General features: G+C 50.8%; 11 protein-coding genes across 11 annotated transcripts; 8 read left to right on the top strand and 3 right to left on the bottom strand.

The window, feature by feature from the left end:
* Window positions 1-6: 6 nt before the first annotated feature.
* On the bottom strand, window positions 7-329 carry COCVIDRAFT_102312 (hypothetical protein; the record flags this gene model as incomplete). The annotated part of the gene is made up of 2 exons (XM_014699976.1): window positions 7-174; window positions 234-329. 2 exons carry the CDS (start codon window positions 327-329, stop codon window positions 7-9), a joined length of 264 nt encoding a protein of 87 aa, XP_014555462.1.
* Window positions 330-524: 195 nt separating this feature from the next.
* On the top strand, window positions 525-1131 carry COCVIDRAFT_38818 (hypothetical protein; the record flags this gene model as incomplete). Its single annotated transcript, XM_014699977.1, has 5 exons — window positions 525-527; window positions 577-615; window positions 668-701; window positions 813-913; window positions 973-1131. 5 exons carry the CDS (start codon window positions 525-527, stop codon window positions 1129-1131), a joined length of 336 nt encoding a protein of 111 aa, XP_014555463.1.
* A 534-nt stretch (window positions 1132-1665) lies between these two features.
* COCVIDRAFT_38819 (hypothetical protein) lies at window positions 1666-3108 on the top strand (the record flags this gene model as incomplete). Its single annotated transcript, XM_014699978.1, has 7 exons — window positions 1666-1860; window positions 1962-2194; window positions 2362-2489; window positions 2535-2769; window positions 2821-2943; window positions 2997-3031; window positions 3083-3108. 7 exons carry the CDS (start codon window positions 1666-1668, stop codon window positions 3106-3108), a joined length of 975 nt encoding a protein of 324 aa, XP_014555464.1.
* A 734-nt stretch (window positions 3109-3842) lies between these two features.
* Window positions 3843-5402, top strand: COCVIDRAFT_38820 (hypothetical protein; the record flags this gene model as incomplete). The annotated part of the gene is made up of 2 exons (XM_014699979.1): window positions 3843-4163; window positions 4227-5402. 2 exons carry the CDS (start codon window positions 3843-3845, stop codon window positions 5400-5402), a joined length of 1497 nt encoding a protein of 498 aa, XP_014555465.1.
* Window positions 5403-6899: 1497 nt separating this feature from the next.
* Window positions 6900-8624, top strand: COCVIDRAFT_38821 (hypothetical protein; the record flags this gene model as incomplete). Its single annotated transcript, XM_014699980.1, has 2 exons — window positions 6900-7068; window positions 7123-8624. 2 exons carry the CDS (start codon window positions 6900-6902, stop codon window positions 8622-8624), a joined length of 1671 nt encoding a protein of 556 aa, XP_014555466.1.
* Window positions 8625-9762: 1138 nt separating this feature from the next.
* Window positions 9763-10214, top strand: COCVIDRAFT_17025 (hypothetical protein; the record flags this gene model as incomplete). The annotated part of the gene is made up of 2 exons (XM_014699925.1): window positions 9763-9778; window positions 9835-10214. 2 exons carry the CDS (start codon window positions 9763-9765, stop codon window positions 10212-10214), a joined length of 396 nt encoding a protein of 131 aa, XP_014555411.1.
* A 385-nt stretch (window positions 10215-10599) lies between these two features.
* On the top strand, window positions 10600-12894 carry COCVIDRAFT_38823 (hypothetical protein; the record flags this gene model as incomplete). Its single annotated transcript, XM_014699981.1, has 1 exon — window positions 10600-12894. The coding sequence occupies one exon, from the start codon at window positions 10600-10602 to the stop codon at window positions 12892-12894; it is 2295 nt and encodes a 764-aa protein (XP_014555467.1).
* Window positions 12895-12954: 60 nt separating this feature from the next.
* Window positions 12955-14100, bottom strand: COCVIDRAFT_38824 (hypothetical protein; the record flags this gene model as incomplete). The annotated part of the gene is made up of 2 exons (XM_014699982.1): window positions 12955-13896; window positions 13972-14100. The coding sequence occupies 2 exons, from the start codon at window positions 14098-14100 to the stop codon at window positions 12955-12957; spliced, it is 1071 nt and encodes a 356-aa protein (XP_014555468.1).
* A 247-nt stretch (window positions 14101-14347) lies between these two features.
* COCVIDRAFT_38825 (hypothetical protein) lies at window positions 14348-14634 on the bottom strand (the record flags this gene model as incomplete). Its single annotated transcript, XM_014699983.1, has 2 exons — window positions 14348-14478; window positions 14562-14634. 2 exons carry the CDS (start codon window positions 14632-14634, stop codon window positions 14348-14350), a joined length of 204 nt encoding a protein of 67 aa, XP_014555469.1.
* Window positions 14635-17982: 3348 nt separating this feature from the next.
* Window positions 17983-19914, top strand: COCVIDRAFT_102442 (hypothetical protein; the record flags this gene model as incomplete). The annotated part of the gene is made up of 1 exon (XM_014699984.1): window positions 17983-19914. One exon carries the CDS (start codon window positions 17983-17985, stop codon window positions 19912-19914), a length of 1932 nt encoding a protein of 643 aa, XP_014555470.1.
* Window positions 19915-21649: 1735 nt separating this feature from the next.
* On the top strand, window positions 21650-22551 carry COCVIDRAFT_102438 (hypothetical protein; the record flags this gene model as incomplete). Its single annotated transcript, XM_014699985.1, has 2 exons — window positions 21650-21892; window positions 22033-22551. 2 exons carry the CDS (start codon window positions 21650-21652, stop codon window positions 22549-22551), a joined length of 762 nt encoding a protein of 253 aa, XP_014555471.1.
* Window positions 22552-22764: the final 213 nt, after the last annotated feature.

Genomic DNA, 22764 nt, shown 5'->3' on the forward strand with positions numbered 1-22764 from the left:
GAAGCATCATCGCCCGGGTCCTTGGTCTGGCCGTGGTTCGGGTCCTCCGCCATCTGATACCGTCTGGTATTTTCTGTATTCTTGTTCTAGTTCTCGCTGCATCTCAAAATCGGCTTGACGTTCGCGCTTGATTCTTTGTTGCTCAAAGTCTCGCACAACTCCCATGTGCATGGCCTGATTGATCAGTGTTAGAATTGATTTGCATGCTGCATCCGGATGCGGGCAGTACTGACTGCTTTGTCGGCCTTTTGCGACCAGTGCACGAATGCGACGATACCGACTGCAGTAACGCATGTGGTCGCCAATGTGATTTGCGATGCCCGGGACATTGTAGAGGCCGTCGAGTGGTGCGCAGGTGGAGGTCGAAGGCACTTTTTTGAAATTCGTAAAAGTTGCAAAGGAAACTTGAGGCGGCAAGGAGCTTGGACCACAAATGCAGCGTCCGCCAAGCTTGCCGGCTGCATCATGCCTCTCCGCAACTCTACCTTGACATAACCACCAACTCCGCAAAACAAATACTCAAGATGGTGAGCTAGCCAGGGCGCGAAATATCTCGGAAGATGCTGACCTCCATAGTCCGCCCAAAACTCTGCGGGTATCCAGACCCTGCTCGATGTAAGCCGGCGCAGCCCACTATCACCTCCACCATAGCTTACATGGTACATAGGCCGAGCGTGAAGCTCAGAAGATCGTCCAGCAAGGTATGTCGCTTTCACAAACAGCTTTCGGGAGCAATCGCTGACATCGGAATAGCAAGAGAATGTAAATCAGACTGCATACATCCCACCAAGGCACCGCTCTAACCAGCCCAGACCGCACCAAGCGCGTAAAGGACGCCCGAAACGAAGCGCAAAAGGAAATCGACGACTACAGGAACGAGAAGGAGGCCGAGTACCAGAAGTTCGAGAAGGAGGTACGCACTCTAGTTATATCGATATGTATGGGGTATGCAGAATGCTGACAATAGTGCAGCACAGCTCAGGCAACCAAAAGGCCGAAGAGGACGCAAAGAAGGACACTGATGCCAAGATCAAGGAGATTGAGGAGATTGGCAACAAGTCGGGCGGAAAGGTCGTTGACCAGTTGATTGAGGCTGTCATCAGCGCACACCCAGAGCCACCAAAGAAATAAGGACGGGTAGCGGCGGGCAGTCCTTCGAAGATGCAAGTGGGTAATCAAAAGCATCTATTGTCAAAGAATCAAGCACTTTGAGCAGCGTAGCAAGCGGTGTTTCCTGTACAGCACCTTGTAGCGCCAAGGTTCAACTATACTTTCCAGTTTCTATGCAATATACGAGACACTACGAGAACAGCCCCAACATGTACCAAATGAAGTGCACATGTTTGCCATGATTACATCAGCAGTGCCTTCGGTGTTTGGTTATCTGCGCGTACCCAGTAGTCTGGATCCTATAACCAAGTTCCCAGATTCATGGCCGCATTTGGAATGCAAGACCCTCACACATGTTTTGAAAGCCATGTTGCTTCCGCAAGGAATATGCGATACGCCAACATCTACCAATACTTTTGAGATGTTTAGCTATAAGCTTCTCCATGCTGTCACGGACCCTGGCCCACGTTCGCTAATGCGCCTACGTCATACATGGAGTGCAACCTCAAACCTCAACGCGTCTCATCATTGCCACTCAACACGCTGCACGATCCGATGATTGGAATATGTATTCGAGCGACTTTGCGCTCTCCTGCATCTAGGCCGCTGCATGTCCTTGCCAAACCAAGTTCTACGTATTGTCGCCAGTTCAGTAGCTCGCAATGGCGCAAAGAAGATCCGCGCATACCCGGTGCTGGTCGCGAAATCGTAGATGAGTTTGCTGTGCTGCGCGAAAAATATGGTACTTCCGCGCAACCCGTTCGTCAGTCTAAGGACCAGCAGCTAATGCCGTCTAGACGCTCCCGTATGCATGCAGATCTACCCTGCATCAGCTCTTCTGACCCTGGTAGAAAAACACTATAGTCCTTGCTCATGGCCTGCTGGGGTTTGATGAATTGCGCCTAGCAGGACAATTCATACCAGGTATTCAGTACTGGCGAGGCATCACAGATGCATTGGCAAAAAAAGGCATTGAAGTCATTGTCGCCGCTGTTCCACCAAGTGGAAGTATAGAGAACAGATCAGCAAAACTGGCAGAGAGCATCGCACTCAAAGCCAAGGGCAAGCAAGTCAATATCATTGCGTAAGTGGAAAGTATAGATCAAGACCCTAGTGGATATGTTGCTAACGCATGGCAGACATAGCATGGTATGAGGCATCAAACGATTGATATGGCATTCGATAACTGACGTTTGGCTAGGGGTAACAACATGCGTTCTTGGCCAAGAAGCATATGCTAAGCTGCAACAGAGGACTTGATTCACGATATATGATTAGCCGTCTTCGACCCACGGATTTCAAGATCCTCTCTCTGACCACTATAGCAACACCTCACAGAGGCTCGGCATTTGCAGACTACATGTTTGAGACCATCGGTCGTATGTATATGAGCACTCCTTGAAGCCACGTACTGACTTGGCCAGCTCGCCAGATTAAACGTATCTACAAGGCCATGGAGTACTTTGGACTTGAGACTGGAGCGTTCTCACAGCTTACACGGGAATATATGACGACGAGCTTTAACCCTAGGACTCCTGACGTACCTGACGTCAAGTATTATTCGTATGGCGCATCCTTGGAGCCCAGCCGGTGGTCCATATTTGCACCGTCACATGCAATTATCAAGCCTATCGAGGGTGTAAATGACGGGTTGGTTAGGTATGTCTAGATGGACTTGAGCAATGGGAGAATGGCTAAGCAATTGAAAAGTGTAGAATCAAGCAGATGGGGCGATTACAAAGGCACGCTGATTGGTGTGAGCCATCTCGACTTGATCAACTGGACGAACCGTTTGAAGTGGTTCTTTTGGGAGCTTACCGGCAGCAAGCGCAAGTATGCACAACCGATTTTGTCTTTGGTTTGAGGTGAAATTGACCATGTTTTAGCTTCAACGCTATTGCATTCTATCTTGACATCTGCGGTAGGCCGCCCATAGTCGGATCACCCTAAGGCTCTTGTTGACATTTTCTAGATATGCTAGCAAAGGAAGACTTGTAATCACTTGTATACGACAGCATGCAGACGGAATGCCATCGGCTGATCGGCACAATTCAGGAACGATAGCTATGGCTATTTTGTTTGCACAAGTCGAAGGCATTGGGCAACTTGAAATCCGATGTTCCAAAAGAACAAACTTCGTCCTACCCTTGCCGGATCAGCCGCAAACGGGTCCGTTGCTGCGGCGAAGTACGATACTGCAATCGGACAGGGGTGCTGGCTTCCGCCGGAACTGCGGCTGTAGATGGGGCTGTGTAATACTGCAAGTCATCCAGCATAGGAAAATGGCACCTTGAGAGATGCCCATGTGTTGAGGATGGATAAAATGGGGAGCAGGCAAGACATATGATGAATAATTGATACATCTGGTTACATATGGTGGCTGCAAGTATGCCATTGCCGTGGTGTTGTCGCTGCAGAGCTCACGCCATGACGTCTGCGGGGAGGTTGCCAAAAGAACCCCCGCAGGCATCCGTTTTGCGACATATTTCAGGCTGTGATCACAAACGCATTCAAGACGTGACACGCGTAATTTGGGCTTAGCCGCTGCATCAGAAATGTCGCCAATGCACTTGATTCGGCTTGCACTCCACCAGTCTAGTTTCTGACCTTGACATGTTGCTCCTGTCCCCATAAAGTTTGCGACTTCCTTCCCACCGCGCACCGTCACGACACGTTGAAGCCTGACCTGAGGGCATCATCCTGACAACCCGGTCAGCATACCTCCGCCCAACATGATTGTCAACATCGTGCTGGAGCACCCGCACGATCACTACACCAATCTCGATGTCATCCAAGGCAAAGTCACTTTGCGCGTGCCGAATCCGACAAACCTCAGCAGCATTATCGTCAAGCTCGAGGGCGAGAGTAGGACCCGGCTGCTGGCGCCCGTACATCCAAACAGGCCCGACAAGCAGAGGCCTGTCTTAGAGATACACAAGTTCCTATACCAGACGCTGTTGGTATGGCCAACAAATGTGCGCCCGGAAGATATCAATCCCAAATCAGCTTTCACCATTAATGCTGGCGCATATGAATATCCCTTCCAATTCAAGGTGCGAAGATGCTGCATGCCCATGGTACCATGACAGTCATGCAAGGACTAACCTTGACCGCAGCTCCCTATGAACACGCAATGTCAGCAAACAAACAACCCAATCTCGACCGTTTCGTTTTCAAATACAATTCCCGAGTTCGCAAAGACACCAACACAACACATCAAGGCTACACTGCCGCCCACTTTGAGTGGCTTCCCTGGCGAGGCCGAGATACGTTACTTTGTCAAGGTGACGGTCAGTAGGCCGTCGTTCTTCAAGGAGAACCCCCGAGCAATTGCAAACTTTACGTTTCTTCCGATTGAACCCCCTCGGCCAGAGCGGACAGACGGCGAGGCATATGCAAGAAGGCAGCATGAGTTCTTGGAGAATGCCATGAGCGTAGCAGCAAGCAAGATGCCCAGCTTCCTGGACCGTAAGAGTTCTTCGGCAAGCATGCGGTCTGCACAGCCGCCGGGCAATATGGGGCCACGGGTAGCTCTTGATGCACGGCTGCCAAACCCTGCAATTCTTACAATCAATCAAGACCTTCCGCTGCGAGTGCTTATCAAGAATGTCAGCCCCCGCAGCAAGAACATATATCTGCAAATGCTGCAGGTTGAGTTGATTGGATATATAAGAGTAAAAGCACACGAAGTGGCGCGTACAGAATCGAACAGCTGGATATTGTGTTCTTTCAGCAATATGGCGATACCACTAGGATCGCCAACAGACCCCATAGACACTGAAGTTCCAATCAATCCCGAGTACTGGTCTGGCAAGCCGGTACCCAATACAGTATCACCCAGTTTCACCACGTGCAATCTGTCTCGCTTCTACGAGTTGGAAGTCCGGATTGGTCTTGGCTATGGGAGCTACAAGCATGGAGAGGACCAACTGATTGTGTTGCCGCTCAGATTGCCAGTCAAGGTGTTCTCGGGCATTGCGCCTCCAAAAGCATTGCTAGAGGCTGGATTTAATGCACAAGCAGCCGGAAAGCCGGCGACACTTCATATCCCGCAGTACGGACAGGCTCTGCATACTCCCCCCTCGCCACAAGTGGGCTTCGCCAACAACAACAACGCGTTTGCCGGGCAGCCGGTACAGGCTCAAAATGCACCATCATACGAGGATGCACCGCCGAGCTACGAAGACGCAGTTGGACAGGACCTTCCGCCCATCAATGGGTATCGGGGTAGCTACCAACCACCTCCTGTGCCCGAGGGCGGGTCTGGATTCGCGGACGAAAAGAGACGATGAGGGGGGTCTGGTCAGTGGGCAGGACAAGGGAGAGTCCGGCCGCGGATCGACAGTGCAGCAGTTCTAGAGGGCCAAACAATGGCCAGGAAGATGCTTGGGCCGCGACAGAGGTCTGGAGCGCGTGCGGAAAGCGGAAGCAAGAGTGGGGACATGCAGGAGGGTGAGAAGCAGAGGATATGTTTTGGCTTTGTATCCAATAATTGTTCTTGTTAATGGCACTGTGGAAACATGGGGGAGGAAGTGGAGCAGAATGAAACAGTGTCTTTATTTGGCGAGGTGCATGTCGAGGCTGGTGTCCAATCATGAGGGTGCCGTGTTTGATTCTTTTTGCAGACGGGACGGCCCCTTTGGAAGGGTGCGGGGTACGTGTGGTGGGTGTGGTGGTGGGTGTGACCGGTGAGGCTATGTAGACGGCACCGTGGCATGGCGGCAAGAAGCCACTATGCACACGAGGCATTTACGCGATCTTGTTGTGTTATGTGTGTGTGTGTGTGTGTGTATGTGTGTATGTGTGTGTTGTGTTTTGGCAATGACAACAACAACCGTGATTGACAAGGCGAGGGGGTGGGTCATGTGACGTGTATGGGCCAGGTGCCAACAGAATGCAAGGCTGGCGTGGTGTTGACACTTGCACTGCCCACGCCACATGGCCCCTCGGCCTCGTCTCGCGCCTTGCCGGCTAGCAATCGATAACCTCGCATCCCACGTTTCTGACGGGGCCCGGTCCGTGAAACAAAAGCGAATAGTCTTCCCAAAAGGTGTTTATTGTTGTCGTCTTTGGTCGAATCGCGTTTCTCCAGGACAACGTGCAGGTCACTAACAGAGCCGACCCGACGCGTCGTGCCTGGCTTGTCCATGGGCTAGCAGGCCTACACGCGCACTCGAGGGCTGAGGGCCAGTCACAGATGCCCAGCCACCGCTTCTTCGACATGGCCGCCAACACCATGCACGACTACTGCAAGTGCTCCATGTACCGTCTCTTTCGCCTCTTGCCCCCATTGGCCGCCCGGCTCCATTTGTTTCAAGCCCGGCCTTGGCTGCAGGTCCACTCGACCACTTGGTCGAATCGTCGCGTCAAACACCATATATACACGTCCTCGCACCGCGACATAGTCGTGTTTTCGCATCTATTCTTCGCCTACTCTGCGTTAACTCCTGGAAATCTGCTGGCAACCTCGCTGGCCCCTACGGGAAACCCATCTTTGACTCACACTTGCATGCTCGCGTGTAGCGTGGATCCCGCCCCGCTTTTTACAACATGGCCAGAGAAGGTAAATACCGTTTCGACGAAGGCCATGGCCCTTTACTTTCGTCTCGTTCCCTGAGGACTTTTTACTTTTTTTTTGTCTGTTGCCTTGCTCGAATGCTGGATGTTTGACACGACTCTTACAATATTCTTAAAATTCACTACGAGATTGATTCCCTAGCGGATTTACACACAACCTTGCATCCAATCGATAACCGCTTTTGCATGCCACACCATTTACTATACCCAAAATGTACTCACAGCGACGAACGCCCCCGCCGCTGAAGCGATCCAATTCAGGAGCAAGCCATAACAGCCATGGCAGTCATGGAAGCGCTGCCACCACTGTGTCGCGATCGAGCTCCAAGCTGCTATTTGGTGAAATTCCACTTAGCCCTGTGACGAGCGCTGATGGAAGATGTAAGCAGGCCTCTGCTGTGACATGCACTCATTCATATATTAACCAACCCAAAGCAATCCCATCCAATGGCTCCATCTGCAACCTAGTGCTCTCTACGAGCTCCGTCTTCTTGCGCTTCTGGCTGAACGATGACTGTCGCGAAAATGTACTTAACCGCGTCGAGTCGGAAGACCTGGCCAATTTGCGCCTTGTATGCCACGACTTTTCGTCAAAGGCCGCACCGCGACTCTTCGAAAAGATGACTGTGACGTTCAAGACTTCTACCTTTACCAAGCCTGCGCGCATGGAGGCGCTTTCAAGGATTGGTCGCCATGTCAAGACCTTTACCTTTTACATGCCCCATAGCCCAGAAACTTGCCTGCCACCCATTATCGACCCATTGACTGGCACAGAGAAGCAATTCCTCTACGAGCCGCAAGTCCAAGTCCCTCAGTGTGGTCCAGCCAAGGACAAGGCACCCAAGTACGGCAGCTGGGAGATGCAAGATCTGCTCATCAAGCAGTACCCGCCTCTGTTCCATGCTGCTACCAACGTTCCTGCTTTTTGCGCTGCCTTTTCCGAACTCATTAACCTTACTCATCTCAAAGTCTCGTGCCCAGGATCTAGCGGTGCACATAGACATCGCCGTGGTGTTGTAGACTACGCGCTCATCTCTCTGCGCATTGCCATTGAGCGCGCGCCACTATACAGCCTGTCTGCCCTGTCACTTCTTCCCATTCACCCAGGCGGCCTACTCTACCTCCACCCCATGCACGGCTTGGGTAGCACACCATCGTCCGCCAAGCGCTGGCGACAAATCCGCCGGCTCGCCATCTGCATGGAGAGCGTGCCCTTTGCATCCACATCCCTCCGAACCCGCACTCAATCCCTAGAGCACCTCCGTATCCTACACGCCTACCTCGCGACCCTCTCACGCAACCTCACCCGCGTCTTCTTCCGCTGGAAAGGCGCGCGGGGGCCCTCTCCTCTATCCCTCGACCTCGAGCCCTGCATGCTCCCCGCCCAAGACCAAAGCACCCAGCACCCCTCCCTCCGCACCCTCCCCAACGGTCCGCGCCCCCTCACCTTCCCCCGCCTGCGCATCATGGAGCTCGAAAACGCCATCATGGACTCGTACCAAATCACCGACTTCATCCTCAAGCACAACAACACGCTCCGCGAATTCAACTTTGAAGACGTCAAGCTCCGCGAGGGCGACTGGGACATTGCCCTCGAACCCCTGACCTGGATCTCCGGCAGCGACAGCTGGAAGCAGTACAAAGACGAAGTCATGGATGTCCCCATTATGCTGTCTCCGGTTGAGATTGCTGCGCCGCCACCGCTGCCGTCGCCTGAACCGAGGATTATGGGGCATCTAATGCAGGAGGTTGAGAGCGCGATTGAGATGGCGAGTGGACGGGAGAGGAGAGAGCATGCGCTTTCGAGGTGGTTGGGCAGACCGAGGCAGAAGAGTGGTATGGCGCCTGGTAATAAGGATAGCTTTTGGGGTGGCAGTAAGCGGTTGCTGCATCTTTCGGGGTGGAAGCAGGGTGGTGGGGCGGTTATGGCGTGTTGATGTTGATGATGGTATATTCCTCTCCCTCTCTCCCCTTTTTCATTCGTTCTCTTTCCTTGCCATGACTCTCACCTCTCTTACTCTGGTCGATTGACCTGTCCTATCGTTTTTAGACTTTCCTTTGTTATTTGTTTTGTTTCTTTGGTGGTTTGTTGAAGTGCGCATATGTTTAGATGATGATGATGACGATGATGGCTCTTTACGACTATGTACATGTGCTTACGATTTCATGGTTGCGTAAAAGACTCGTTGATAGACAGTATGATTCTTGAATAGAAAGATGTCTTTTTTATTCTTCTGTAACATGTCTTGATGTTGTTCTCAAACTCAAAATTCATCGCATGTGTTATGATTGAGTGTATTGACTATATGATCGTTCTCTTAAGTAGCTAGATACAGTATCTTTGCTCAACATTGGTGTAGTGGTCAAAGAAGGAGAAATTCAGAAGGCTTCTTTAGCGCTAAAACTTGAAGACTCCTTCCTAGAAATCAGAATACTGAAGGGAATTTAATTTGTATACAAAAGCGGTCTTCAAAGTTCTAGGGGATTCTTTTCTTTTAGAGAGGGAGAAAGGCCGCATGTGTAGAAGGTAGAGCCTTCAGTACACCGCAGGTGTGACGGCGCCTACCTGATTTAGCTTAGCGCGAATAGCAGATGGATAGGATCTCATTGAAAGCTTCACGATCAACCCTATAATACACTTCTTACAGCGTGTACACCCTGGACCTTACCATGCAAATAATGGCAAGAGATGCGAGACGTTCTTACTGGACCCCCATACACAGTTTAGCGCTCCCGAACCCGCATCCACGTGCTCAGCCCCAAAGCGGAAATGCCTCGGCATTGATCATATGAAGTCCCACGGGGTCTTGGCTGATCGCATTCACATGCTTGAGGTCATTTCCCCGGATTCACGGCTCGCGGACAATCACATCATCATCCCTCACACAAGTTTTCAGACGCCTTTATATATCCGTTGTCCCCGTGCACCCCTTTGCACTTCTCCACACACACCCCCAGCTCGCTTTCTGTGCGCCCACCCATCAACATCTACAACAAGTAGCCTGGAGCTTCTGGAAACACAACGTAACACATCGCGCATACACACACGCACACACACACACATACACAACCATCATGTCTCTCAAGAACGGTACGAAAATACCCGCATCTCAAGCCTATCATCCGAACACAACTAACACTCCCTAGACGCCTTCCCCGCCTCCATCGCCTTCGACCACATCGCCGCCGCCCTCTCCACCGAGTCCGCGCGCAAAGACGCCATCAAAACCGGCGGCGCCATCTTCTCCTTCAACCTCAAGAACAAGGCCGGCGAGCAAAAACAATGGTACATTGACCTCAAGGAGAGCGGTACCGTTGGTGAGGGTGTTGCGCCCTCAGGAAAGAAAGCCGATGTCACGCTTACACTTCCTGAAGAGGAGTTTGGCAAGTTGGTTGTTGGCAAGGCGAATGCGCAGAAGCTGTTTATGAGTGGGAAGCTCAAGGTCAAGGGCAATGTGATGAAGGCGACGAAGCTGGAGGCGGTGCTGAAGAAGGCGAATGTTGGGGATGCGAAGGCGAAGTTGTAGATGGATGTGTGCGAATTTTGTTTACTTGATACGCAGATGTATTTGTATATCTCATCGAAGGGCATTATCTTCAAACGTCGACTGCTGCCCAACTACAGCCTTACCTTTGAATGTGGTTGCATCTTTTTTGCTTGTTCACATGCACTACACGTCTCATGTGACACTAGGTATGCTCTTAAACTCATGCAGGGCCGGTCCTTACACGAGCTAAAGTATGCTTACTTTTGATTGACCGACCCTTTGCATCCGGTCACGACAGCGCGATGCCAAGCCTTCACGTGAAGACGCGCTTGCACGCGTTTCAGCCGCATACGCTCCTTCGCTTCTACCCTCAACCAACCGCATAATTTTTCTATAATTCACCCTTGTCTCACGCGCTATCGCAATGAAGAATGACCTCCACAAGACCTTTGGCGAAATCTTCAATAACGACATTGACGCATTCCGTAATCAACTTTTAGAGATTCAAAAGTATCAATGTGACCGAAAGGAGTCTGAAAAGTGGGCAGAAAACCTGCGCTTCCTTGACATATCAAAAGTTCCAGACTTGCAGGCCGAACGGTTGAAGCAGGAACGTCTTTGCTCTCAGTCAAAAGAGAAGGATCCGCTCTTTGAACGAATACCACCATCCTACGATGTCCCTATAACAAAACGCGAAGACGACAATGGCGATAGGTATATTGCCGTCTCTTATAAATGGCCTCAGGCTCGCCCGAAAGCCGTCTCTAGCACTATGAACCCGCCTGTGTTCCGCTACCAGATCAAACGGCCAGATAAAAAGTCCCACAAAAGTGGATTTCCGGATCATTACATGGATCGGGTTGTTCGATATGCACAAAGTGTCAAGATGACGAGACTATGGGTGGACATAGAGTGCATATACCAACGACCGGAAGACAAGCGCACGTCGCCGAAAGACCAGGAGCTTGGTGTCCAGATCATGGACATGGTTTACGGTGATAGCACGCATTCCGTTGGCATACTAACTGTCGAGATCCAAGACCAACGCGAAATCGATATGCTCTCCAATCTGCTTTCCAAATCTCTTTTTGTCGATCCCAACGATGAGGACGATCTAAAACTGCGACCCGAAGTTGATGTCACTGCCGTGCAGATGCTAATTCTTCACATTCTCAGCGATCCCCGCTGGTCGCGCGGCTGGATCTTCCAAGAAGACCATCTTGCTTCTCAAAAGATGGTATTACTCATCCCATATAATCCGCGCCTCGAAAAGAGCGGTCAATACCCCTTTGGGAAAATACCAGGCGAGCTTCAGGTAAAGCTCAAAGATTTCCGACAAACTGTGACGATGTTTTGTCGAGCGTGTACCACGGGTGAAGTGCGATGGCCCTGTACCGAGATCTTAGCAAAAGTGACGCAGTACAACATTTGCAACAAGATCATTCATAATGTGGAATTTGTAGCGCAACAACCGTATGTTCCGCGTCCTTGGGATGTCGAGTCTAGTTTCGGTAGTGAGGCTAGCAAGTCCAGCACGCAGTCCGACCCCTCTAAGATGTACTCGTACCCAACTACGACTGCAAGCGTACTCGATGACATTAGTAGCCGCTGCTTAGAAAAAGAGTCGGATAGGATCGCCATACTCGCCAACGCTTTGAAGAGTAAGAAGCGGCTCAATACTAGAGAGGGGTCGCCTTTGATTGAATCTGGGACCTACAGTCTCTCTGCCGCTCTTCTCACCGTCATCTTGCTGAATGGAGAAATATTTAAGAATGTCCCAGGGCTTTCAGTCAAATGGCCGTTGCTTGATCGCTCATCTGAATTTCCTACTGAAGCCAACATTCTAAGCCACACACTACCGTCATACCTCAACGCCTGCCAATCTCTTTTCACCGCCCCGGGTCGGATACGTCATCAAACTTTTATCGATCGGTGTCGCTTTGTATCGCCAATCATCACGGACCGTGGAATCGAGACGAAAGGATATCTTTTCGACTTGTTATCCGACGAGCAATTAGACAATGAGGGGACTCGATCTGATCTACTTCTTCTCACGGAGTTGGACGCGGTGAATTGGTCGCCCCCCGAGCGGAAGACTGGAAAGCGCAAACTTGATGACGTTGCTTGCCAGGTGCTTGGAATACTTATAGACAAGCTGGACGGATCGTGGCCGAATAATACACTTGTCAATCATATGCGTAGATATATCGAGTTGGACCAGCACCCGCCGCGCCTAGGAGAAGGATATGTATCCACGTCTTACATACTGGATAATATGTATGCGATCTATCGAGCTCTTATAGACAAGCAGGAGATTCGCCTTGCACGACTTGCGTCCGCGCCTCCAGGTGCAGAGCCGGTCGCTCTTTTCATCCGGCCTGGGGAGTATGTGGGAACCAGTCAGTCAACTGGTTATCTTCCTCACGACGAGCCAGTAAAGGTTTTTGCAAGTTTCGACAACGGTCGGCATGACTACGACAAAGAGCGGCTGGTGAGTCTGAGGGTTGATGTATACGATGATATTGGCGTTACAAAAGGCCGGGACCGACGACATCGCTGCCTAAGAAATTTGGGTTGGGTCAATGGTATTTGGGCTGTTCATGGCGAGAAGATGGAGACATTTGTTTTTCCACTGCCGGGAATTACGAAAGAGGGTGGTGATGAGCGAGAGGTGAAGAGCAATGCGGGAAAGAAGAGAAAGAGAAGACAGGATGACTAGATGAAAAGACTCGTGTAATACCCAGGTCCATATGATATATTTCAAGTATCCTGCAAACAGCTAGACCACACCTTGGATGAGATTCTTGATCCCCTCACCCCTCGACGTCTTCTCCCACGCTTCCGTCGCCTGTTCAAAGGGAGTCACGGAACTGATAAGCGGCTTTACATCAACCAGCCCCTTATCTAACAGCTGGATCGCCAAGTCATAGTCACCAGGTCCATACCGAAAACACCCCCTAACCATAAGCTCCTTCTGCGACATCACCACGATCGGAAACTCCACCCTCGCCTTCCCCAACCCCGTCTGCACAAACTTGCCCCCAGGCCTCAACACCAAAATCCCCGCCTCAATACTCTTCGCCGCCCCAGAAGCCTCAATAACCGTATCCACACTCTCCTCCCCCAACCCAAACGTCTTTAACAACCCCTCCGCACTCTCCTCCGCACTCTTCTCCCCCTTTACGAGAAAAGTCTCACACCCCAAATACCCCCTCGCAAACTCCAATTTCTTCTCAATAACATCCACAACAACAACCCTCATGGCCCCAAACCTCGCCGCAACAGCCGCACACAGCAACCCCACCGTCCCACCCCCCATCACCACCACCGTCTCTCCCACCCTCACATCCCCAAGCTTAACACTATGCACCGCGACCGCCAACGGCTCCACAAGCACCGCCTCATCCAGCCCCAACCCCTCGGGAATCTTGTACACCAAATCCTGCGGCAACACGTAAAATTTACACAGCGTCCCCTGCGTATCCGGGCTCCCCGGCGCCGCCGCAAACCGCATCTTGCGACAAAGATTGTACGACCCGGATTTACAGGCCTGGCAGAGGCGGCAGGGGGATCCGGGCTCGAGGGCTACGCGGTCGCCGGGTGCGACGCGGGTTACGAGGGGGCCGACAGAGTGGATTGTGCCTGAGGCTTCGTGGCCCATTGTTATCCCTGTGCAAGGGTTTATGGGGTGTCCGAGGGAGGCGTGGTGCCAGAAGTGGACCTTGAGGTTGGGTTAGAGGGGGATGGTGGAGTGTGGGTGGAGAGAAAGGAGGTAAGATAGGGGGGGGGGGAATACATCACTACCGCAGACGCCAATGTAATTTATCCGAATAACGACGTCGTGAGGTGAAGATAGGGTGGGGATGGGTTTATCTTCGATTTTGGCGGTGTGAGGCGCGTACAGGACTATGTTTGGGTTTTGCATTTTTTTTGTAGGAATAGATAATGAAGTGTTTGTTCTTGCTGATATTTATCTCTCTTTCTTCGCGCTGGAGATTTTTTTTTTCTTATTTTGAAAAACGAGATTTCGGAAGATAATAAATATATCTGAGAAATGGGGGGAAGGGGAAACACAGACGCGTCTAACTTCCCCGCACCCACTCTCCCCACCGTCCTCCCTTCGATCTCCCGCATATGCAAGTAATCCCCTCTCCCCTCTCCAAACCCCATTACTAATTCCCCTTCCCATCATCTTTACTCTCACTACTACTTTCGCCCTTTTTCGTTTCTTCCTTATCGCCAGATCCGCTGCCCCCGCCGCGATAGTGGCTCCCTTCTTTGCCTGGCTGGAAAATTGTATTACCTTTGCTATAGTTTTAGCAAAAACAAAAAAAGACCAAATTTTCCATTTGGCAGTTTGTAGAGGGGAAAAGAAGGCGAACGTACAAGAAGCGCAATGCGCCCATGCGCCGTCTTTTGTTAGATCGGCATTTGCTTCGCATTCTGGGCATTTGACCATTTTGGATTGTGTGTGTTTTTTTTCTTGGTGATTGATGGGGATGGTGGAGCAGAGGGTCAGGGAAGCGGGTGGGGAATTTGTAATAATAGGGTCTGGTCGGAGGGAGGCAATGATAAGAATGTTTGGTGTTGTTGTGTTAGTGGGGGGAGGGGCATGATGTCATAGACCAATCAGCGGGCATCGGGTAGGAGGGTAGGGGTGTGTAAGCACTAGGGGTGTAAGACTTGTTATATCATGGGGTTTTGGATGATGGATTGATTTGGGTGATTGTAGGGAAACTACGGAGGAGTATATTTATTCTTGGTATGTTGGTTGAGGCTAGGGATAGTCCCGCAAGCAGAGTGGTGACTTCGATATTTTTGACCCTGAGTATTTTGCAGAGAAAATGTGTCGCGTAGACAAACGAGGCTAATTGAGTTTGCTCATTTCCATTTCTTTTGTTCTGGATAGAGCAGTGATCCAGTACAAATTCCATCTAAGCTACTGTCACCAAGAGCTGTTTCCCTCTATATTAAATCAAAGTAATTTTAATGTGAGCTTGTTAGGATTCAGTATTGTCGATGTCATAACTAGGTTCATGAACGTAAATGAAAGAAGGAACATATACACATTTGGTAATTGAGCGCCAATTGTTGTCGATTTAAACATGTCGGATATCAGCAGGATGACATATGCGCTAAGTTGAGTGCGACCCTGCGGCTACACCGGAACACTACTAATAGTACCACGCTCGGAAGAGCAGATTAGCCGAGCGTATACTTGGCTCGATGCATCGGTTGTCTTGGCGAATTTCAATACAAGTCGGGTGTCGAGGAAGTAACGGAGGAGCCCTAAAGAATTCAACTAGCTGGGTTTCACGGACTCACTAAGTAGTGACTTCGGGCCGATGACAGGATTGCCAGCACGCCGCGACAGATCCTCATACTTACGTAGTTGCGAAGACCCAGAACGATCCGTGGGTGATCATGTTCATCTTGGCCAATGCGGCTGAATGAGAGGATTATCAAGGGATCTGTCAGCTAGGACATGGCCTGAAAAAACGGTATGCGGACCTAAATTGTCGGACGGGAAACTAGCCTTACGGGCTGGACATCACCTGAAGGGCCTGGGCGTTCTAACACTGCCTACACAAGACTTTTTGACGTAAGTAAATGATCATCTAATATGGTTCGCCTAGACCTCTGTTCATGATACCAAGACTTGGAGATGAAGAGGCGCAAAACCTGCACGCTAAGAATCTACTGAAATGTATTCCTATGTGACATACTGGCGCCTGACCAGAAAGTCATATGAGACCTCTTGTCTCTTTAGTGTATGGCCGTAAGACGATATATGCAGACATGAGTTAAATCGCGTTTTGCAAATGCGTCGCAACTTCGACACGTTCACAAGACTGGTCAGTGAGACGGATGTCCTGCCACTTGCGTCTAGTGATTAAAAGCCGCAAGGTATAAGGCCAAAAGTATTTTCGTAGAAACGTTCCATGCAGACAGTTATGCGCTGTGCCTGAATTTCTAGGTCCATCAGGTACCAACGGGGAAAGTCAATTGTCCATAACAATGATCTTCAGGGCAAGCGGTAGCAGGACAAGGAAATCCTTGGTGTTCTCATAGCCCGCTGTCTAGAGTATGGGCTTGACGGAAGAGATATATGAGACAGGGATGCATTAGCAGGGATCCTGCTGTTTCTCCCCGTTTCCTGCGCAAATTCAAAAGCTCACCAGGGGCAAAAATGTAGCAATGCTACCAAGACCTCTGAAGTAGCGACCGAAATGCTCCTATATTGTATTTTATGCGATAATCTGCCCGATTTATGAGAATAGGACAAACATGAGTTTCACCGGTTACATCAACTGGTGTTTTACAGATTGTTTACTGAAGTCTTGGTATACGGCCCATCCAATCAACATTGGCCCTTGGCAGGTATATTCGTACGACTTATAGAGTGTTGGTCCGCAGCTAGCCCTCGTAGGGCGTAAAAGTGGCACTATAGGTAGATCTGAGCCTCTACTTTGCACACCGGCGTATATTTTTCTCTCTAAAATTTTTGAAGCCCAGACCACGACCGCCTTATAATGTCTTGACCTTGTCTTGGGAGGGAAAGCCTAACGTGGGCGACCAAGGGTGATCCCAATGCATCGTAGTGCTGTCTTCGTAATGTCAACGTAACATCCCTGGCTGCGCAGCTTGGCGCCCGCTAAGGGTCCAGTCTGATAGGTTCCGGCTTGGCGGGAGACAGTCCGATATTACGTGGGTCCTCGTGCGTATGCAAGTCATACTACCACGTTGACGTCTATTCAGGGAGGGACTGGGTCTGGCGTATGACCAAACAAGACGAATGGCTAGAATGCTGATGGGTACAGGCCGACATTCATGGCAGCGCCGGGTGCACGTGCGCGGACCGACGCCGACGCATGAACCAATCTCCAGACATGGTGCGAGAGCCATTTCTGGCTTTCCAAGGTCATTCCTAGTGTCGATTGACAGGCACGACACCTTCCTAAATAAGCGAAAGCAGGATTTGAATTCTCACACGAAGACTGCCAGTATTCGTCAGCCAAGTATGTCGTGTACCTGTCAAAATTGTGGCCCAGCAAATATGGTCCGATGCATTACCCAAATAGACTTAGCCGTAGTCGCTCACAGATTCAATGTCCAAGTCTCTTCTGATCATCACCTTCTAGGAGCCTTAACAATCCAAAACTAGGTGTTCTAGGCTGCACCTTAATTACACTAATGTGCAACAGTACTTGGCACAGCAAGATGCTTGTATGGGAGACAAGCCTCATCGGTTTCAAGGGATGTGGCTGGAAGTCCGTTATCGCATCAAGCTAAGCCCTTACCATCCAGTGTTGACTAGCCGTTTTAGGAAACCCGACGCGACACTATAGCAGCGTATAGGGCTACCCCGTATAGTTGTGCATACTATAGCTGCGTATGCGATTGCTGCGCACTCGACTATCATTTCCCAATATCCTGAAGGAACACTGGTGATATGTGGCGCTGCAGATAGTAACCGTCGTATTCTTTCGGTGTGGGTAGCTACAAGGCCCTGCCTGGCGGGTTTCGGATACTGTGCTTTGTGAGGCTTAGCGTCCCTCGTGTAAACGCTCTACACAGTATACGCGCAGGACAGTGCAGGAGAGCCAGTGCAGACACCAAGGCGATGTCTTGTTTTCGTAGCAGTCTGGGCAAATGTATAAGTTAATGATGGGTTGCAAGTTAGAGGAGCATCATCAGCATCCAGCTTTGATCTTCACTCGTTCTCAACACCCTCACCTCTCTTCAGCCAGCTCGCTTTCCTCGTTGCTTTTCATAATAACCGACTCGACATTCCAATCCCATCAACATGTCCCAAGCCATCAAAGGCCTTTTGCTTGCCAGCTTGGCAGGATCGGCTCTGAGTAGCACAATTCCTCGTGCTGCCTCACTGCCTGTCGCCGATACAGTGTTTGTAAATGGAGTGATCCACACTCTTGACGACAAAAGCAACACCATCACCGCAGGTTCATTGGCCATCACCAATGGCACAATCACATGCGTTGGTAAAGAGGAGGACTGCAAGCCCGCTGTTGGAGCTTCAACCAAGGTGGTCAACCTGAACGGCAAATCAATGATCCCTGGCCTGATCGATGCCCATATCCACCCCCTTGATGCTGGCCGAGCAATGCTTGGATGTACTCTGCGCTTCCAACAGCTCTCTCCTGAGGGCCTCCGCAAGATCATTCAAGCCTGCATTGACTCGCAGCCTGGCCAGAATGACCTTTTGACAGTCACTGAGTGGGACCGTGAAGGATTCACCACCCTGAACGGAGGAGCAAACAAGTCCATGCTCGACTCACTCAACACCACCCGGCCAATTGCTATCATTGCTTCCAGCCAGCACAACATCTTCGTTAATTCCAGAGCTCTCCAGCTCATTAATGCTACCCGCGACACCCCTAACCCTCCTGGCGGTAGGATCGGACGCGACGCCAAGGGCGACCTCACTGGTATGCTCGAGGAAAACGCGGTTGTTCCCATCCGAGCTCTCATGGGAGACCGTGGCATTGCCCAGCTCGATGCTGCCACTGCGGCCATCTCGCAACTCCGCCGCAAGGGTATCACCAGCTTCTTGGACGCACTCCAGACACCACACACAGCCTGGTCTAGCCTCAAGTCCACCAACGAGCTGACTGCTCGTGTCTTCAACAACTTTGGTATCTTCGGAAGCACTGATTTCTCCACAATCATCAGCCAAGCAGTAGCAAGCAGGAAGCAGTTGGATGAGGCTCTTGTCGCCGCTCCAGGCCAACAGTGGCGCAACGTCAAGTTCTTCATTGATGGCATTCTGCCTTCTTCCTCCGAGTCCAGCTGGCTCCTCAACCCCTACCTCGTCCAAGATTCCAAGGGCAACTGGGTCCCAGGCAACCACTTTGGTCTTCCCAACACCAACCAAACCGAGCTTCAGAAACTCCTCACGTTGACTCTGGATGCCGGAATGGGTCTCCACGTCCACGCCAGCGGTGACAGGGCCGTCCGCACCATACTCGACATCGCCACCGGCATGAACCGCACCTTTGCCCCCCACGACATCGGCATTGCCCACGCCGAGCTCGTCGCCGCCGAAGACCGCAACCGCTTCCAGGAACTTGGTATCCCCGTCATTGCCTCGTACCAATGGGCGCAAAAGGCCACCTACTGGGCCGGTGACAACTCGCTCGTCCTCGGCACCGACCGCATGGCCGTCGCCCAATCCTCCGGTCTCCTCAGCAAGGCGGGCGCCCTCGTCGCCTACGGCTCAGACTGGCCCGTCGACCCTCTCGACCCCTTCCTCGCCCTCGCCGTCGGCGTCACCCGCGCCGGCGACCCCCAGAACAAGAACGCCCACGCCAGCTTCGGTCCCCAGTTCGTCGGCCGCCTCGACCAGCAACCCGCTCTCTCCCGCGAGGCCGCCCTCAGGGGCATGACCACCGTCGCCGCCACCTACCTCAACAGCTCCGCCAGCATCGGATCCCTCGAGCCCGGCAAATTCGCTGATCTCCTCATCCTCGACAAGGACTACTTTGACACTGCTGCTGTCCCTGATGATGCCCTCTCCAGGAACAAAGTCCTCATGACTATGGTTGGTGGCCGCGCTGTCTTTTCTGATGAGTCTGCTACTTTCTTGCCCGCCGAGTGGCAGGCGGAGTCCAAGAAGCTCGATAGCAATCCTGTTATCCAGCGCATGAAGCCTGGTAACATTCTCACCCGCGCTATTACTGGTCGCGCTTGTGGTTCGCACGTTGGACACCGGCACTAAGATGGTGATTTTTTCTCTCTTCCTTCGTTGCCTTTTCACGACTGCGACTGTGTGATGGCGTAACACTCGTTTTGTTATTCGGATTTGTTCAATATTTTTTTTAGATTGTTAGTGTTCTTTTTGCAGGCGTTTTTCTTTTGATAGATAATGTCCTCGGATGGCGTTTTAGGGAGAAAAAAAATGAAGCATTTCATGACTGAGAATAGTTCCCCATTTGCAAATTTGCGGATTGTGTGATGCGTGTTTTGATAGTCTTCCTTATTGTCTATTCCCCCACTCTTTCGCTGAAGCATGGTTTTTTGTTGATAGATACGGTTCTACTGTTGTCATCGAAAACTATAGTCTGGGCATTTACTCTACCTGTGGGTATCATAGCTCCATTGTTACATATAGATAGGTCGCAACAGGTAATCTTAGCGTGCTGCAATAGTAAGGATAACCCTGCTGACACTCTTTGTAGGTATTCACATCGCTATTAACCTGAAACTATCTTTATTTTTATCGCCTTGGTCCTCAGCACCCATAGCAGTTGGGTTAAAAAGGCACTTTGCGGATTTCTCGTGGTTCTGGGTCTCCTTGCAGTGGACATGATTCGCTGTCAAATGTCCATAATCGGTATTGGGACAAGAAAACTTGGACGCGAGTTGTAATCCTGTCCGCGATGCGAGCTGAGTTCGAAAAGAAAGTCGGTGTCATTGTTGCCTTGTTTCCATGCCTCAATAGACTTGTGAGTGACTGGATGACGAGGAACAGGCTGCTTGGAGATGGCCAGAGAATGGCGCCTAGTTTTGCTGGAGAGTCAAGTCTCCAAACAAGTTAAGAAGATTTTGGTGATATGAGTATTGGAGTAGATCCAGAACACGGTAGGCTATCGGTGATGAACAAATGTCGTGACTGATGAATTAGCTATAGCACTGGGCTTGGAGAGTTTGAGTTTGATGCTACTCCAGGATTACAGGAGATGATTCCCATCCCATCGTGTGTATCTTTGAATACTACAGCTTTCACGACGGATTACATGAAATGGCGCGAAGTGTTTTGAGGTATTCTGCATGAGGCGACCTACACAGTAAGTATGTAGTGTAGACGGACCATCAAGATAGTTACGGCCGGATCTCGGCGAAATTCGCGCGAAACGTGGCTCAAGATCGGGGTATTAGCTAATTAGTTCTAGTTAATTACACTGCATCACAAATCATCATCTATAACGTACACAAACAACTCTACTTCCAGTACCGGTGTATGCTGCAGGCCAGTCGAGAATTCATGTTGTACATGTACAATTCATTCTGTAAATTGTCGACCTATCCCGGTATTCCTGTCGCGCCTACACATGGGTACGCCGTTGCACGGCAAAATGCTTACAGCTGACCATGGAAAGTTAAACCTTAGCAGGCTTCACGATCCGATGCGGCTGCCGCAGCGGGATCTGGGCTAGTGGCATGAAAAAGTGGGACGGCCACGCGCGCTACGAATCTGGGGTGCATTGCTGACGGTTCCTCTTTCTGAGAGTCTTTTAATGCGTCCATGCTTTCCGCGAAGCTTTTCTTTCTTGCGTCTTCCTCGTGGCTTGGCTCTACTGCTTCCTGACTTCTCTTGGATCTTGCTACGTCTCTTCCGTACAGGCTTCTGGATCTGGGTGCTGGCCGTTTGAGCTTGTGTTTCAGTCGTTGTTGTTGTCGTCCTCGCCACCGCCTCCGCTTTCGCCGCCGTGAAATCACTTTTCGCCTTCACGATGCCCATATGGGATCCTCTCGTTCCTGCTGAACGTGCTATTCAGCGCGGTCTGGCGCGTCTCCCGCCAGCCGTGAGCCATTGGTTCGGGTATCGACCACAGACCTTACCTCCATCCCGCACATGGCTTGTCTGCATGTGGGGATTCATCGGCGCTTTTTGCGGACTCAGTACCATCTTGGCTATTTTTGGGCATACAGACTACTTCAAAAGCCGTGCTGTACCACCCATCATCGCTTCATTTGTAAGTCATGCTTTGCTATCTTCTCGCGTGCGGTTTAGGGTTGCAACGAGACAATGAGGAAGAGATGGATTTTAGAACATGGAATTGGACAAAAGGACACGACTCGCAAAGTACTGTAAGCTGACCATATTCTCCAAAAGGGTGCTTCAGCAATCCTCTGTTACGGCGCCATTGATGTGCCTCTTGCTCAGCCACGTTCTCTGGTCTTTGGCCACTTCTTCAGTGGCCTAACTGGCGTCATCATCGCCACAATTTTCCAGTTTGATCTCGAAACCGAGCCTTTTCCTCGTCTCCAATGGCTCGCAGCTTCACTCGCAACAGCCATTGCCTTGGTCGTCATGCATCTTACAAAAACAACCCATCCACCTGCAGGCGCAACAGCACTACTTCCCTGCGTCGACCCGCACATCTGGGCTCTGAGGTGGTACTACCTACCCGTGTTGCTACTTAGCTCGACTATAGTGCTGGTGAGTGCGGTGCTTCTGATGAACGTGCAAAGGCAATATCCCAAATTCTGGGTTGCGCAGATTCCGCCAGCGCCAGCTGCGGAAAAGAAAGAAAAGAGCGTGGTCGAGAAGAAGACGAATGCGTTGAATGAGGGCTCGGAGGCTGGCAGTGCGCGTGATACACTGCAGGATATGGAAAGAGGACCTTTGTAATTCATTAACTATCGTGAGTCTATGACGTTTCTCGTATCTAAGTACATGACAATCTCCGTCTCGTGCTTCTATGCATTGAGCAGCAGGTGCTGTCATTCCAATGTAAATATTAATGGAAAAAGCGAACAACATTGCCGCACGGTTGCGACAAAGGAAAAAATACTATCGACTCATTATACATCAGCCTCATTACACGTCAGCATCATTGCCCTC

Source organism: Bipolaris victoriae (genome assembly GCF_000527765.1).
Source record: "Bipolaris victoriae FI3 unplaced genomic scaffold scaffold_55, whole genome shotgun sequence".
Classification (NCBI taxonomy): domain Eukaryota; kingdom Fungi; phylum Ascomycota; class Dothideomycetes; order Pleosporales; family Pleosporaceae; genus Bipolaris; species Bipolaris victoriae.